Below are 17,965 nucleotides of genomic sequence, written 5' to 3' on the forward strand. Positions count from 1 at the left end.
ATCTTTCAATTAAAATTTTTGAAAAAATTAGCTGTGATAAATTATTAAAATCAGTGGGAAAAAAAAAAAGACCAGGAGAGGCCGAATCTTGGATGTCAATGCCCCCAGGGCCACACAGATGGATTAGAGAGAGAGCTACTGCAAGGCTCTAAGCAGAGGCATGAAATGACAGGATTTGGTTTTAGAAAGTTAATTCTGATAGTAGAAGAAAAAAAAAGATGGATTAGATGAGGACCAAATGAAAAACAGACAAGTTGGGAGGAAGGCTCCTGAGAGATTCTGGTGAGGGATCAAAGGAGGTCTCAATTCCAGTCAGGGTGGTAGGGAAAGCCGTGGAGGTCAAATATGAGCGATTCAGAACACAGCACAAATAGAAACCAGCAAGTAACTAGATGAGGTGGGAGTGGGGGTGAAGGAGGAGTCATTATTTTAACTTTCAGGTTCCTTACTTGAGTGAACAGAAATGGAGTTGACCAGGATCAGGAACACAAGGTTATATGGGGCAGAGAGGCCTGAGGGGCCTGAGAGGGTGAGGCCTGTGGGGTCACCATCCTGGCACTGAAACAACGGATGAAATGAGCACCCCCTCTGTGTCCAATCCTGGTTCCTTCAGGTCCTTCCTCGCCAAAATTGAGACTGGCAATTCTTATGTGTATTTCGATAATCTTGTGTGGAAAAAATAATTTTTTTACAAAAGTCCCCCAAGTGAGAGGGAGCATCTCAAGCATGAGAAGGGCCATTTGTGCTCTAGGTAATAATGAGAAAAACCAACTTAGTGCTAAATTTGCACAATTTCCCCTTCCCTTACATCATAGCAGACTCCGCCAAGACCACTATGATCAAGTTTTTGCTTCTCACTCCAGCCCTCCCGGCAAGACGAATACTTCCATATGGTGCAATGTTTATGTTAAGACGGGAAAAAATCTGACATGATTTCAGTAAATTTTATCCAAGAGGCAATAAATTTACAAATCCTAAGCAGCTGGAACAAAACAGTGGTCTGTAATTGATTTTAGATGAAGTACATTTCAATAAGAATAGAAAATTTAGAGCAGTAATTTGTTAATTACTGACGTTTAGGGATCTTGGGTGTCTCCATACAGTCATCCCTAAATGCAATCTTAGCCAGATTATTTGATGTTCTGGACTTCTTTTGTCTCATCTGTAAAATGGGTTTAGTTATTTTACCTACTCACGGGGTTTTTATGAGGATTAAATGAGCTAATGTAGGTAGAGTTTAGGATAGGAGTCATCAGATAGCTGATTCACTTTGCTGTGTAGAAGAACCACAACAAACTGTGGAAAATTCTTACAGCGATGGGAATATCAGATCACCTGACTTGTCTCCTGCCAAACCTGCATGCAGGTCAAGAAGCAACAGTTAGAACCAAACATGGAAGAACGATTGATTCAAAATTGGGAAGAAGTACATCAAGGCTGTATACTGTCACCCTGCTTATTTAACTTGTATGCAGAGTACACCATGCAAAAATGCCATGCTGGATGAAGCACAAGCTGGATTTAAGATTGCTGGGAGAAATATCAACAACCTCAGATGGGCAGATGATGCCACGCTAATGGCAGAAAGTGAAGAGGAACTAAAGAGCCTCTTGATGAAAGTGAAGAGAAGAGTGAAAAATCTGGCTTTAAGCTCAACAGTCAAAAAATTAAGATCATGGTATCCAGTCCTATCACTTCATGGCAAATAGATGGGAAAAAAGTGGAAACAGTGACAGAGTTTCTTTTCTTGGGCTCCCAAATCACTGCAGTGACTGCAGTCATGAAATTAAAAGATGCTTGTCCCTTGGAAGAAAAGCTATGACAAAGTTACGGTTTTTCCAGTAGTCATGTACAGATGTGAGAGATGAACCATAAAGAAGGCTGAGTGCCAAAGAATTGGATGCTTTTGAGCTGTGGTGCTGAAGAAGACTCTTAAGAGTCCCTTGGAGAGCAAGGCAATCAAACAAGTCAATCCTAAAGGAAATTAACCTGATTATTCATTGGAAGGACTGATGCTGAAACTAAAGCTCCAATGCTTTGGCCACCTAATGCGAAGAGCCAACTCAATTAAAAAGACCCTTATCCTTGGAAAGACTGAGGGCAGGAGAAGGGGATGACAGAAGATGAGATGGTTGGATGGCACCACTGACGCAACAGACATGAGTTTGAGCAAATTCCAGGAGATAGTGAAGGACAGGGAAGCTTGGCATGCTATAGACCATGGGGTTGCGAAGAGTTGGACACGACTGAGTGACTGAACCAGAAACTAACAGCATTGTAAAGCAACTATACTCCACTAAAAATTAATTTAAAAAATAGTAGTCATCGGAGAGTAGGCACTCAGCAAATGCGAGTTCTTCCTCTTATTACCTATTAAGCTAAGTGACAAAGGAAGGGGCATGGGATGAAGATGGGGATGGGAGAAGAACAGGACAGAAAATAGCTTACAAGATTGAAGGTTTCTAGAATTTAAAAATGCCCATTGCCACCTCAGAACTATAGGAAAAAAAATCTGTATGAGTTTGAATGGCTGTTCAAGGAGAAGGTGTGGGGAAGGGTGGTATGTGAAGCTCTCAGAAACTGGAGCTTTCTGATACACATTCTGGGTCATCATTCACTTTCATAACTAATTTGTTCACTGGGATAGAAGAGAGGAAGAGAGCAGAAGGCAAAAGTACTAAAGAATCTGAATTATCTAGTGGAGATGATCTGACAGGCAAAAACTACTCTGGGTTGACGGGAAATTAGGGGAGAGAAGGCAGATTTAGCACAGAGATGACCTCCTTATTGTTACTCACAATACAAGTGGACCTTTTCATGCTTTGAGAATGAATCAGGATTTTATTCTAATGACTCATTATTACTTTGGACAAACTGCCAATTTTTTATTTAGCTTTCTAATCACAAAAGTACAAATATCTCTCAGAATGATTTTTAAAGTCTTCTACTTACACAGCCTTTAATTTACAAAGCACTTCTATGCTTTTCTAATACAGATAAAAACCAGACTAAGTCATTATCACTAGCTCTGTTTTAAAAGAGCAAGTATTTAGTGTTATATTTACTGCATGTCAGGCACTATACTAGATGCTTTACACGTATGTCTAATCTAATGCTCTGACAAACCTTCGAAGGTTATAGTATCATCATCTGAGTCTAGAACAGTGGTCCCCAACCATCTTTAGCACCAGATACCAGTTTCATGGAAGATGATTTTTCCACGGACCTGGGTGGGGATTGGAGCAGATGCTTTCAGGATGATTCAGGTGTACTGCATTTACTGTGCATTTTATTTCCAATCTAATGCAGCCACTGATCTGAAAGGGGTACCAGTCCGTGGCCTGGCGGTTGGGGAGCCCTGGTCCAGAAGAGAGAAGCTTAATAACTCTCCTAAAGTGACCCAGACAGTAAAGAGCAGAGCCAGGATTTGAACCCACACTGGTCTTATTTCAAAGCCCACTTCCTAACTCCTGATCACTGCTTTCTGCTGTTCTAGGATAATCAGATACACGTTGTTTCCTAGTATGGCAATGGTTCAAACTTTCAGTTTGAACTCAGCCTAATTATTTGCAGTCATGTAAACAACTGTTGTGAAATTATACAGAGATATTAACCATTTTGATGTTCATTTCCATACCGTGCTCTTAGAATTGCTCACGACAGATGTACGTCTCAGTGTATGTTCCCCTCCACCAAGGTTATAACAATTTGTATAAGACCAATAACTGTTGAATAAAGTCTTCAAATACTGAAAGTACTTGGTAATACGCTAAGAATCTACTTCTTATTTACTTATAATACAGTTCAATAGTCATAGGTAAGAAAATGTAAACACAAGTTTAGTGAAGGGTAGCTACCAACCTTTTGAATGGCTCAATAATGCAAAGGACAAAACCTGTTCATAAAAATGTGTTTTTATTTCATTAAAAAAACAAACCTGTTCAATATCCCTCCCCCTCATGCAAACAGCTCTCATAGGAGATTCTTCAAATTTTACGTTTTTTCCATTCTGGCTCATTCTTTGCTTCCTCATCATCAGACTCAACTTGGGCAAACATGGTTTTGGGCTGAGTCCTAAAATAGAGTTAAAGAGGAGAGGAAAAATTTAGTCAGCAAGTGCGTATTGGACTTTGCTACTTTCATCAAGTGGAAGCACATTTGGGGGATCAATTACATCTCAATTATTAGAGAATCATTAACCTTCTGGCAAAGAAAAGGATAATGGAAATTTAATTATGTTCAGATTCTTTTAAAGGTTTTCCTTCTGTGGCAGACTACGTATGTTGTCCTTTCCTTAAATAAAATGAAAATGTATCAAATTCAGTGGAAACTCACACATCCATAACCACCCTCCACCTCAAACTTGGGCTAAATAACCAGGACTGTTTGGGAGGCCAAACTATAGTCACCAGGCAAGAATCTACACAGTCTTTATTTATAACTCTGTGGGCTGTTCCTAGACTTAAGTAGCCCAAATGCACTTGATTAGAGTGCACACAAACAGCAGAATCTGAGGCAAGAGTCTTCTTATCTCATGAATTTAAAATAACAGATAACATATATGGTAACTTGGACTTGTCAGCAAAAGTAAAAAACAAATGAACATTCGTTCCACCCAACACCCAGGTCAATGCATGCGAATATCCAGCATTGTAGGATCTACCACTGAGCGTCACTGGTGTAATACTGACAAGCAGCATATCGAGCAATCTTTGCATCAGGACCTGTTGTGCTTTGTCAACATACCTGGTTCAACATCATTCCTTTTTACATCGTTCACACAGAAAATAACTGCAGGAAAATATCAGACGGCCATAATTTATGCCCCTCTCAGTAACGCTGGTTTCCTTTTAAAAGCAGCTCTACGGCATTATGCTGCTGCTGCTAAGTCGCATTATGAGGGACCATTAAAGCATGCCATCTGCAGATGACGTACTTCAGCTTACATCTTCTTTTAGAGTTCAGTTCATAATAGGAAAGTCACTGCAGAGTGGTAAACTAATGTCAAAATCCCCTTTATCTGGCAAGTGAAACAGGGTTAAAACCTTATATTACTAACCAAGTGGTTGCCAGAGGGGAGGAGGTATAGAGAGCAGAGAAACAGGTGACGGAGATGAGAGGTACAAACTTACAGTTATAAAATAAGAGTCACTGGTATGAAATGAGTGGGGAATAGGGTCAACAATTATGTAATACCTCCATAGGATGACAGATGGTAACTAGATTTATCATGATGATCACTGTGATATGTACAGAAATATCAAATCACTGTGCAGGGTACCAGAAACCAACACAGTGTTTTAGGTCAATCATACTTCAAAACAAACAAATTCACAGAAAAAGAGATGAGATCTGTGGTTATCAGAGGTGGGGATGGAGGAGGAGAAATTGGAAGAAGGCAGTCAAAAACTTCAAGTTAAAAGTTGAAAACTTCAAGTTAACTTCAAGTCAAATAAACTTCAAGTTAGAAGACAAATAAATACTATGAATGCAATCTATCCCATGATAAAGAGAATTAAAACTGCCTTAGGCCATATACGAAAGCTGCTAAGAGGATAAATCCTAAGGGTTTTCATCACAAGGAAAAAAAATTTTTTTTTTCTATTTAATTGTGTGTCTGTATGAGATGATGGATGCTCATTAAACATTGTGGTAATCATTTCATCATGTATGTAAATCATATCACTATCATACTTTAAACTTATACAGTGCTATATGTCAATTGTATCAATAAAACTGGAAGGAAAAAAACAACCCTTATTATTACTGTTCGCTGCTGCTTTATTCTCCTGGGGAAGAAGCATAACCCACCCACTTTCCAGGCAGACACTGTTTCGATGCAAGGCATGCACCAGAATTCTTCATGCACAAGTTAGGCACAGTTCCTATCTTTCCAGTCATCTGCCTAGAGCCCACACTGTCCCCATACACAATCCAGTTGGTTACATTTCTTGTTGTCACTTCAAGACATTGTTGTGACATCTATAAACAAGTCATAACTCTAACATTTCCAAAACCAGCTGCAGACTTTCATAGGTCATGAGTTGCTGAGTTACTAGAAAGCAGGGCCACTGACTTTCTAACATGCTACAACAAGGCAACTGGTGCTCATGACATATTTCATCTTTCTGGCAAAGATATTGATCCTTTGGGTATAGACAAACCTGTACAGGAACAAATTTGTCTGGCTGAAAAAAATCCTCTGGAAGCCTGGAGTGGTGAGGAGCCCTCGAGCTAAGCCTTGGGCTGGGGATTCATTCCCAGTTTGGCCCCTGACTTGCTCTGTCACCTGGAACAGGTGTTTCCCCTCTCAGGGGCTTGGTTTCCTACTCCACTAAATGTGGATATTGAACGTGATTAGTGGGTCCCAAAGGGCTAAAGGCCCAGGGTAGATGATGATGAAGTGTGTGTTTTTAACATTAACTCAAGTATAATACAGACAGAGAAGTGCATTATTTCACACATGTACAGTTCTCTGGATTTTCACAAACTCTGTGTGCCATGAAACCAACACCCTTAAGAAGAAACAGCATGGCTTGCTCCCAAGCCCCTCATATTCCCTTCGAGTCACTAACCCTCAACCCAGGATCACTGTATCCTGACTCCTGGTCTCACAGAGCAGCCTCACTGTGTCCATCCTGTCTCTGTAGAATGCCTATTATTTTGTGCCTGGTTTCCTCTATTTAGCACCATCCATGGTGCTCAGGAGCTTCCCTGGTGGCTCAGAAGGTAAAGCATCCACCTGCAAAGCAGGAGACCCGGGTTCTAGCCCTGGGTTGGGAAGATCCCCTTACTCCTGTCTGGAATATCCCATGGACAGAGAAGCCCCAGGCTATAGTCCAAGGGGTTGCAAAGAGCTGGACACGACTTCACTTTCATGGTGGTCAGACAGTAAAGAATCTGCCTGCAATGCAGGAGACCTGGGTTTGATCCCTGGGTTGGGAAGATCCCTTGGAGGAGGGATTGGCAACCCACTCCAGTATTCTGGCCTGGAGAATTTCATGGACAGAGGAGCCTAGCAGGCTACAGTCCATGGGTTCGCAAACAGCTGGACACGGTTGAGCAACTTTCACTTTTACTTTCTTTCATGGTGCATGTGTACTGAGGATGTTTGCAACAATATATTCCAAAAAATGCGCGCACACACACAAACTGAAGGCAATACTGTGACTTTTACCATGAGTTAAAATGTGTTTAAGTGAAATATCCTTTATGTTGAGATAATGCTCTTCTATCTACTTTGTAATAAAATGTGCTGGGAGTTTAAAAATAAATCCTTAGAACTAGCTATTTAATTTCTACAAGACTAAACAGAACAAGGTCTTCTAAAGATAGCTGGGAATGCTTCATAGCTCATCAGAGTTAGCTGCAATGAGAAAAGTCCTTATGAAGTTGTAGTGCCGCCTTTTTGGGATATAAAAAAAGAAACTGAATGACAGGTCACAGGAAGAAAACCTAGAGCTTGAAAAGGCTATTTCATTTATGTAGTCACTTTTTTCCCCTTATAATCCACCTACTTCCAGAAGTATTTTTAGTAGGTTAGTGGCAAACACTGAAGGGCATAGAATCAATGGATCTATTTAACAAGGGGCAGAAAAGCAGTAATGATGGCAAAGAGGCATGGGAGAACGCTTTGTGTGAATAGAGACATTGTATAATCTTGACTGAAGTGGTGATTACAGGTGTAAACATTTGTTAAGACTTGAAAAGGGTGCATTTTGTATTTTATTGTAAATAAACTATACCTCAATAAAACTGAATTATAAAGAAAATCCAAACAAAACAAATAAGTAGAAGGTCAAGAACAAAAAGATGAAAAGATATATAACCAAGCATAAAACTTAGCACTAAATTTCCTAGAAGCCAAGACAAAAGAAAAAGAGTTTAGTTTTTCAAAGGAGATAACTTTCCCCTTCCCTATAATTGAACTCAGCCAAATTCATTGAGTAAATTTTCATATGAGGGTCACTAAGACTGTCACTTTCAATTACCAGACCACAACAGTTTTCTTTTTCTCTCCAGGTATTTTAACTCAAGGGATATCAACTTGTTTGGAAGGTTGGAAGGTCTTATTTGTGAAACTCCATGAATTTATTTTAAATGCCACTTTTGAACTAATAAAAATGCTGTCAGCAAAATAGCTGTATTACGTGAACACATCAAAGCATGACACTGCGCTCTCGTGTTCCACTGAGCATTCAATAGCCATGTTCCCCTTCCCCAAATTGCCAAAATCAAGGCATAAACCAGTGCTCAAATTTTCCCAGCAATGCTTGCTTATCACTTTTTCCTTTCATTTTGCTGCCCAGGTAGATAATAGCTGAGTATAAAACTGGGCTCTTTTCAACAAAAAAACATTGGGAAAACTGTATACCCATATGCAATGAAACTGGACCCTTACCTTATACCATGTACAAAAATTAACTCAGCATCAATCAAAGACCTAAACCTAAGAGCAAAAATGATAAAGCCTGAAGAAGAAAACACAGGGGAAAGTTTTATGACATTGGATTTCGTCATGATTTTTTTTGATATGACACCAAAAACACAGGCAAGAGAAAAATAGGTAAACTGGCCTGCATAAAAATTAAAAACTGTACATCAAAAGACAATATCAACAGACTAAAACGAAGAGTTGCTGTGTAGTGGGCATAGACCTTAGTTACTGCAAGATGAAACGAGTTCTGGGGACTGGTCGCACAACAATGTGAATGTATTTAATACCATCAAATAGTTAAGATGGCCAATTTCATGTTCTGTGTATTTTACCAAAATTAAAAAAGGAAAAGACTAGGCTCCTGAACTTGGCAATGAGGAAGAACAAACCCCCTTCCTAGGAAAAAAGGAGGCACCTTAGGAAAAGCCTTGGCCTCCAACCCAAGGCCATGCCTGCAGCAGTGCTTCTCAAACCATCTGTGGTGCGAGGCCAGACTTTGTTTTCTCGTTTCTGACTGCTTGCAGATAAATATTTCTAGAAAAAAATTAAAAGATTACCAAACACAGATCCAAATGTTTTACTAGATTCAATAAAAATCTCCAATCGCCATAACATTTCCTAAGCTTATCTTGTCAGCACTGGCAGGCGGAGCCCACTGGGAGGAGTGTGGGCTGGCCGCTCCCTCCCTCCCTGTGCTTGGGAAAGAAAGGCTCTGAAAGCAGAGTCTGTGTTCTTAACACAGACTGCTACACATGGCGAGTTTACTCCAACTGCAGGAAAGTATTTCTCACATCTAGAGAAGCTGGGCCTGTGTGATGCTATAGAAGGCTCGGTGAAGGAAGTCTGAGCTTGCATTCTCACAGGGCCACCCTTTAAGGAGCAGTCTCTAATTCTCAGGAGAATGGGATGGGGAGGTGAAGGGAGATATGGCCCACGGAAGGCAAGTCTCCCTTGTGCCAATTTATCCTGCCCCTGCAAAACCAACATTCTTACACACAGGTCAGCACCTTCCATAAGAACTGCATGTTGTCTGCTGAAGAAAGACCAGGTTCTTCAAAACATATTACTAGACTTAGCGCAATGAGTGTATCTGTCCAGTCTAGGGAATGCCACTGTTTTATGGAAGCAAAATGAGAGAATTATAGCTTTAAATCTTGCAGCTATTCTTTCTTGCCAGCAATTTTTATCTTTAAATTTATTTCTAGCAGCTTTTCTTTTGAGATTTTTTGGAAATACATACAAAGGGAAGACCAAAAAATTAAAAAAAATCAATTCAGGATAATTTAGGGCATTTAAAACAGACTTCTTTAGTCACTTTTCAAGACAATGAAGAACAGAGGTGATTAGGCAACTTCCAGCAGAGTCAGGAACATAATCAGGAGATTTCTTTCCTGGGGGTGGCCTAATTTGCCCTTGGCATAGAAAACATCTGTAAAAATAAATCAAGAGTGTCAAGCAAGAGCAAAATGACACAAGCAAAAAGATAAAATGTTTTGAAAACACTTAAAAGCTGGTCCAGAAATTCCTACTTTTAAAACCAATAGGAAACCAACACATAAACAACAAAAAATCCTCTAAGCCCCTTCTAACCTTGTCACCGGCCACAAAAAAATGGATTCTTTTCTGGACAGCTTGAAGAAATGGAATTCATACACTGGTCTTAACACAGACTCTTTTGGGTGCTTCCATGAGGAAAAAGTAGAAAAACTAAACCAAAGGGGCACTGAAGACATGGCAGCAACTAGGGAAATATACATATAAGTAAACGATGTGCAAGAAATATACCCTACTGCTTCAAGAAGGCATTTTATAACCACCCATTTCCTGTCTTCTGTTTAATCAGCTCCTCTAGAATTCTCAAGAGACAGGTCAACTCAAACTTTACAGTCTCATAGCAGATTTACCTCAGGCGCCCCAAACAAAATCCTATAAAAGGACTAATCTGAAGAAAAAGGAAGGAAGAGGAACATTCCATTAAGCCCAAGCATCACACAAACGCAATAGGTGAGGGGGGATGAGCTAATAAGCCTCCCTAGGAAGTAGTGAAGTGTCCAACTTCATCCAGACTCTGTTTCACTGGTTTTCTGCCCACACTTACCCATTTTTCTAAGTGTTAACTGAAAATAAACTTACAGAAGGCTGATGTGAAATTTTTATTTTCCAGTGTGATTAACTCATTTGGCAAATAGTAAACATTTTTCACTTGACTATATGTGTCATCTTGTTTATTAGAGTTGCCAAGAAAAGGAGAGCAGATTAGACAGCAAGATAGTTATCACCGCTAACAGTTAAATAAACTAATCAGAGGAGGGGTGATGGTTTTTTTGCTGTTTTAGCTTCAGTAACATTCTGCACTTGCTAATAGTTAATATTTCATGAAGTAAATATAAAAGCTTAAGCAAATGCCTTTCTCAAATCTATAAATTCTGAATAGCTGAAACTTCTTGCTGATGAATGTTCCTCTTGGAATGTTTTTTAAACTGAATTCTCAAAGTTATTAGTACAAAGTGAGTCTTCTTCCAGCAATAGCGTGCACAGAACAATGACAGAAGCCCAACAGAAGCTGAGTCCCACCTCATTTCCACTTTGGGAACGAGGAAGAACCAACCCCCTTCCTGGGATAAAAAGGAGGCACCTTAGAAAAACCTTAGCCTCCAACTTGGGGCCACACTTGAAGCAGTACTTCTCAAAGCATCTTCAGTTTTTCCATCCAGAGGAATTTTGCGTAGAACAGTCAGTAATGAATAAAAATTCTCCCTGTAATCTTCCAAAAGGGCATTTTTTTTGGATATAGTGTTTATGTAAGACATTCAAAGTGCCCTTTCAAAGATTCAAAGGCTGTCTCTTCTGACTAAGCTCTAACCTAGGCTTTCTACACTCCTCCTCAAGCGCTCAGGCCAGAGAGAAGTCTCAAAGTGTCTGTGGGTGCAATGGGAAGTTGACAGGTCAAATTCTTTTTAGTTATGGATATTCTCCTGATATGATTCATTCAAAAAGCATAAAGCGAGCTCCAGGGTAACAGAATGAGTATGAGGGGAAATCATTTATAATATTTAGTCATCAGTATGTGACTGTAAACCACAAGCTTTTTTGGCTCAGGGCCCATTGTTTATTATGAAGCAAAAACCTCAAAGCCAAAGTCAATTATAGCCATGACTTGACAATCTGACACACTTGTTAACCCTGTTAGAATGAATACGGTACAGATGAACTCTGACCCAGTCATCACAATTGCAGAATTATGAAGATTAAATAAAGGCCTGACCAAAAGATTCCACTTGAAATGGTCCCTTCTTTTTGGTGAAGAGCTAAGCAAAGATAATTTTTATTATTAATTTATTAAAAATATTTATTTTATATTGGAGCATAGTTGATTAACAATGTTTCAGGTATACAGTGAGGTAATTCAGTTACACATAAAAAACATTAGGGATGCATAAGATGAGAGAAAACAAGAAAAAGAATGTTCTATCGTTTTCAGAAAATGAAGACAGAATATTTTGGAAAATACCTAAACATATCTCAGACTCATTAAACAGGATATGCTAACTCATAATGCTTGTGCGAGAGTTCCAAGGCTGGGTGAGTGGGAAAAGGGACATACATGAAACCTGTGGAAACTGGGGGAAAAAATAGAGGACAAAACAAAAAGAACCTTCTAGAACCACTATCAATAAGTGGGCAAACAAGTTAGAATGATTAAATCTTTGAAAAGGCCTGAGGCAACCCAGGTAACATCAATGCCCTCCCTAAGCTCACTTTTACAAAACGTATGTAACAGTGTGCCACAATTTCTATTTGAAAACATGCACAAAAGCTGGGCATTAGTGTAGCCTAATCTCTTACTTCATACATGGGGAAAGAGTCTCATGAAGGTTAAGTGAGCCCTGGAGCGGGAACTAAACCCCAGGACTTCTGATTCCTAGTCTAGCATTCTTCCACTACGCCATGCTGGCACACGCGGTAATCTTTTTGGCTTCACTATTATTCAACTTTTCCAATAACTACTATCAGTTGCTTTGTGATGACAAGCAATATGCTGTAGTACTCAAAAGCGGAAGCTTGGCTTTGGAGACAGACCACCTGTGTTCAAATCCCAATTCGGCCTCTTGCTACCTGTATGGCTTTGGTCAAGTTATATATTTCCTCATATGCCAAATTGGAAAAATAATATCCCTTTCTCATAGGATTGTTGTGAGGATTAAAAGAATATATATAATATGAATTTTAAACATGACTGGCATGGTATAACAGCAGTGTCATTATTACCATATCCTTTATTCCCCAATTTATATTTTCAAAAGTTGTATATAGAATGTATCTGATAAAATAATTTACATATTAAATACAACACAGCAGCTTACTATTAAAAAAAAACAAACCCTGGGGGAAATGTTCTTCTATGTAAATAACTTGTCTTCAGTATGAATTTCTATAATCAAAATAATCTATTTCATACATTTGAAGTTTTAGAAGGTGAATAACTTGTGGTTTATTTTACATAATTACTTTTAAAAATTATTACCAGACTTTGGTGGGCAAAATAATCACCTGGAGAACTTAAGATGCAGATTCCCAGCTCCAATCTCTCAGTCTAACTGAGTTGGGGTGAAGTCTGCTACTGCTGCTGTTGCTAAGTCGCTTCAGTCGTGTCCGACTCTGTGCGACCCCATACACGGCGGCCCACCAGGCTCCCCCGTCCCTGGGATTCTCCAGGCAAGAACACTGGAGTGGGTTGCCATTTCCTTCTCCAGGGGTGAAGTCTAGAAATATGCATTATTAACCTTCCCACTCCCATCCTTGACTCTGACACAGACAGTCCACAAAATCACTTTGAGAAACACTGGCCTTTACATAGGAATACAGTGGTCAGTGATAACAGTCAGGCAACCACAACTCAGGGGGAAAAAAGTTATGCTTCTCTCTATGGGTTTATGTCTCTTCCTGATACAAATCTTTACTCACTCAATGACTGACCTCTTGAAATATTGCCTAGTAACTCAACATGACTTCAGTGGATCCTTTATAGATGGCAATGATATATTAATTAATTGATATAAAATTATATTAATATGAAATTAATGTTATTAATATAAAATTAATGCTCACACACATGTCCATGTATCCTGTATCACATGAGACATGTGCACTGAAAATTAAATTGACTGAACCAGCACTAACGGCAACTGAACTGGCAAGAAAAGTGACCACGGCTGTCAGGCTGTCAGGCTACTGGCCAGGGTTCAGGTTCCCACACACAACTACCCTCGGGGATGTGTAAGCTAATAGCATTCTGGATCTTTATCCTGCCCCCTCCCCAGCCAGCTCCCTTCCCCTCCCTACAGCAACATCTTTTGACAAGAAACTGTAATTGAATCTGCCCATGTGTAGCTAAACCAGAGTCCTCTGTGATCCTGCTGTGTTTTAACATTTTCAGGGCTATTAGATTGCGAGTGCCAGGAATGAAACTTCAGTACTCAAAAATAAAGGTAAAGGGTTCTAAGGCTCTTTGTTCTTATCACTGGGGAGAAAAGGGGAGTATGTGTCATCGGCAAGCAGGCAGATTTGTGTAATATCTGTCAATAATTGTGTTTTTCTGGGCTAATGCAAGACACAGTAAATTTTCACTTCATCACTCCATCACTGACACGGATCAACTGCAGTGAAGAAGAACAATCAGACACACGTTCTCAATTACAGTGACCTTTACGAAAAGACCCTTTAAATATTAGCTTCCCTTCAAACACTCTACTCTTTGGCAGTAAAATAGTATACTTTAGCAGGTGACCACAGGAGAAACTGCACTGCAATTCAGGCTAACAAATCAGACGCCACAGACAGCGCCATGAGCTCAGGATGCAATCAACGTGAAGTGACAAAGCTGAATGGAAGGAAAGAGATGGGAGCAAAACGTAGCATCAGGAAGGTGTATATTGAGAGAGACCACAGACCTCTGAAGAGCTCATTAAATTAGGGATCGAGAGAAAGGGAAAGTGAAAGTCACTCAGTTGTGTCCGACTCTTTGTGATCCTGTGGACTACACATGTCCATGGAATTCTTCAGGCCAGAATACTGGAGTGGGAAGCCTTTCCCTTCTCCAGAGGATCATCCCAACCCAGGGATCAAACCCAGGTCTCCCGCATTGCAGGCAGATTCTCTATCAACTGAGCTACAAAGGAAGCCCTACAAGGGATTAAGAGAAATGAAGTCTAATTCTAGTTTCAATTGTAAATTGTTAGTTTCCTCACATGTAAGGTAAGGATATGACAGTATCTATTCAACCCATTTTGCAGAACTGCTATGAGGCTAACATTATTATTCAATTGTAAATAATACTAAACCACCCTATGATGCAGGAAAATGCCATTGGGTAAGAGTAACTAATGAACAAAATCAATTTCTGCTTCAATTAACTCTATTTAAAGAAAGCTGAAAATGTGGACGAATTTTTTTCCAAGAAAATATTAATTACCAAGCAGAGTCAGAAAAGTCCGAAAATCCAAAGAGTCTACTTCCCATGAGGGGATAGACAAGCGTGAGAAAGATTAAGGAATTACTACTCACTCTCTCCTCCACAAAAGCACCCGACTTGAACAGTTTGACCATCTCTCCGATTTTTACAAATAGATTTAATGGTACACAAGGCAGTTCAAGAGTATATCCAGAAAAGGAAAGCACATGAAGTTTTTATGAAGGCAGCCTAACACCTGACAAAGAGCAAACCACAAGCATGTGAGGGTCATATCAGAGATGCTAGGATGATTCACTATTAGGAGTTTTGGAATATGATTAATCATATTCATTGATCAAAGCAGAAGTACACAGGGAACCCCCTGGTAGTCCTGTGGTTAGGACTCTGAGCTTCCACTGCAGAGGTCAAGGGTTCCATCTCTGGTCTCCTGGTTGGGGAACTAAGATCCCATAAACCACACAGTGTGGCCAGAAAAACCTCCCACTCAAACAAAAACACAACAAGCAGAAATTCACAGAGACATGACAAAGGAATTCAATAAAACTCAGCATCTATTTCAGAGCAACATGCCTCTCGTCTCCACACAGTGTTTTCTTTACCTAGGATACCTGCAGGGCTCATTCCCTCATTCCACTCAAGTCCAAGACCACTTTAGCAGAGGTTCTATCTTGATTGTTGTATCTGAAAATAGTGCCCCTCTCTCTCCCCGATTACTCTATGCCCCTTTATCCCTATTTCATCTTTCTTCATTGCACTTGCTACCATCTAACATTTACGGATTTATTTGTCTGTCTCTGTCTACCAGAATATAAGCTCCATAAACCACAACTTAGAACAATATCTGACACATTGTAGGTGTTCCATAAATCTTTGTTGAATCTTCTCTAACATCTTGCATGTGGATGTTTTCAAAAGTTGTCATGCTTTATGGAGAGATACCATTAAATTGAACAATATGAAATTGCCAATATTTGACATTTTTTCATCTACAAAAAGGGTGATTACACATGTTTTAAGAAAAGGATGTGCACTATTGCTTTTATTATTTAATACTGTTCTGGCAGTAATAGTCAGTACAATTAGATACGATAAAGAAATAGCAGGTACAAATGTTGGAAATTATTTGTGTGTGATATAATTTTTCAGGGGCTTCCCAGGTGACTCAGTAGTAAAGAATCAGCCTGCCAATGCAGGAGACCTGGGTTTGTTCCCTGGGTTGGGAAGATCCCCTGGAGAAGGAAACAGCAACCCAATCCAATATTCTTGCCTGAGAAATCCCATGGACAGAGGAGCCTGGTGGGCTACAATCCATGGGGGTCGCAAAAAAGTCAGGCATGACTTAGCGACTAAACAACAGCAACAACAAACCCCTCTAAGTCTGACCACATTTAATCAATTTTTTCACTTGGGGGAAGAATGTCATAAACAAAGTAGAAATAAAGGCAACTGACTAGTAGAAATACTTGGATTACATGACACACAAAGGGTTAAGCTCCTTAATATAAAGACCAATAGACAAAAGGGCAAAAGACATAAACAGAAAGCTCACAGGGAAAAAAGAGAAGATTTTAACATATGCATGCGTGCTAAGTCACTTCAGTTATGTCCAACCTACAGGCTGTAGACCACCAGGCTCGGTCCATGGGATTCTCCAGGCAAGAACCTGGAGTGGGTTGCCATGCCCTCCTCCAGGGGATCTTCCCAACCCAGGGATCAAGCCCACAACTTTTACGTCTTCTGCATTGGCCATGTGGGTGTTTTACCACTAGCACCACCTGGGAAGCTCATGCTGCTAATATCAATAATTAATCAGCAAATGACATTTTTTCAATATTTGTGGAGACACTGCAACAATCTATTCTGTGTACAAACGTATGTACATATGTTTGGAGCAGTTCACTATCAAAATGATACTTAACTATGTTTGGCAAATTTTAAACTATGCTCTGTTTACTCTTCTTTCCTCAGATAATTTTTGGTATGCTTCTAAACAAATTTTTGAAGTATAAGAAATCCCTAATGGTAATAGACAATAACTATTCCATTAGAAACAGAAGTGTCAACAGAGGCATAATCCATAAGCCCACAAGCATATCTGAGTGCCAAGGATGTGTTGACACATATTAGTTTATAGCACACAGATTTGATACAAATGAAGGCTAAATGCAAACTATTTAGCTGGCCAGCCTTGATATGACCCTCTTAGCTGTTGTGATATTATCCAACTAACCGTTCAGAGACGTTCCATCTGTGTTGTCTGGTTATTCATACATGTTGTGAACATCCACCACTGATGTCATACAATAAAGTCTGCTCTGCTACAACACACAGAGTAGAGGATATGATGCTCCCCACTAGGGGCCCTCAAATCGCTTTATCATTTTTCTGCAGGGTGCTTTCACTCACAGCAGTAGCATCCATCTCTTTGTCAGAGGACTGTCTCTAGGTTGTTGGAGCCCCAGAGAGTTGGAAGTACCTTAAGTGTCCCCCCCAGTTTCACCTCCAGCCATCACCAATGACTAATGGATGCTGGAGTGAAGCACTCCAGTTCTTGTGACCCTGACCAGGGTCTCCAGGGTCACCCTGTGGGATACTAAGGAAAATGACCCTTCTTGGAACTCTGTTTAATGTTGTACTCTTTCTTGGCTTCAGTCATCTTCACAGGGGTCTTTTTCTCAAGGTCTGCTTCTAAGGAACCCAAGCTAAGACAGTGTGTTTTACTTTTAGGCAAAGTATCCATAGATCATAATGATCTGCATATAGGGGCTCAATATCAGTATAACACATAAGTTGAGTTGGTTTATAAAGGATTTTTTTCCAGCATATAAATATCAGCTTCCTCATAATCGAAGAGAAAACTTTAGAAATACATAAAAACATCAACAAAAAAAAAGCTGATTTACTTCTAACAACACAAAAATACACATACACAAATTTATTCACTACGTTCAGTTCAATTCAGTTCAGCCGCTCAGTCGTGTCCGACTCTGCAACCCCATGAATCACAGCACGCCAGGCCTCCCTGACCAACTCCCAGAGTTCACCATGTTAGTAAT

At 39.8% G+C, this 17,965-nt stretch overlaps 1 protein-coding gene across 2 annotated transcripts in view; it reads right to left on the minus strand.

The window, feature by feature from the left end:
* Window positions 1-3,898: 3,898 nt before the first annotated feature.
* The window catches only part of WDR70 (WD repeat domain 70), a 275,928-nt gene continuing 261,861 nt past the window's right edge, over window positions 3,899-17,965 (minus strand). For both annotated transcript variants that reach the window (XM_004017038.5, XM_027980102.3), the window contains one exon: window positions 3,899-4,074. In XM_004017038.5, the coding sequence (XP_004017087.1) occupies window positions 3,987-4,074 (88 nt within the window). In that variant the 3' untranslated portion in view covers window positions 3,899-3,986. The remainder of the gene's footprint in view (window positions 4,075-17,965) is intronic.

The sequence above is a fragment of the Ovis aries genome, chromosome 16, assembly GCF_016772045.2.
Source record: "Ovis aries strain OAR_USU_Benz2616 breed Rambouillet chromosome 16, ARS-UI_Ramb_v3.0, whole genome shotgun sequence".
NCBI lineage: Eukaryota > Metazoa > Chordata > Mammalia > Artiodactyla > Bovidae > Ovis > Ovis aries.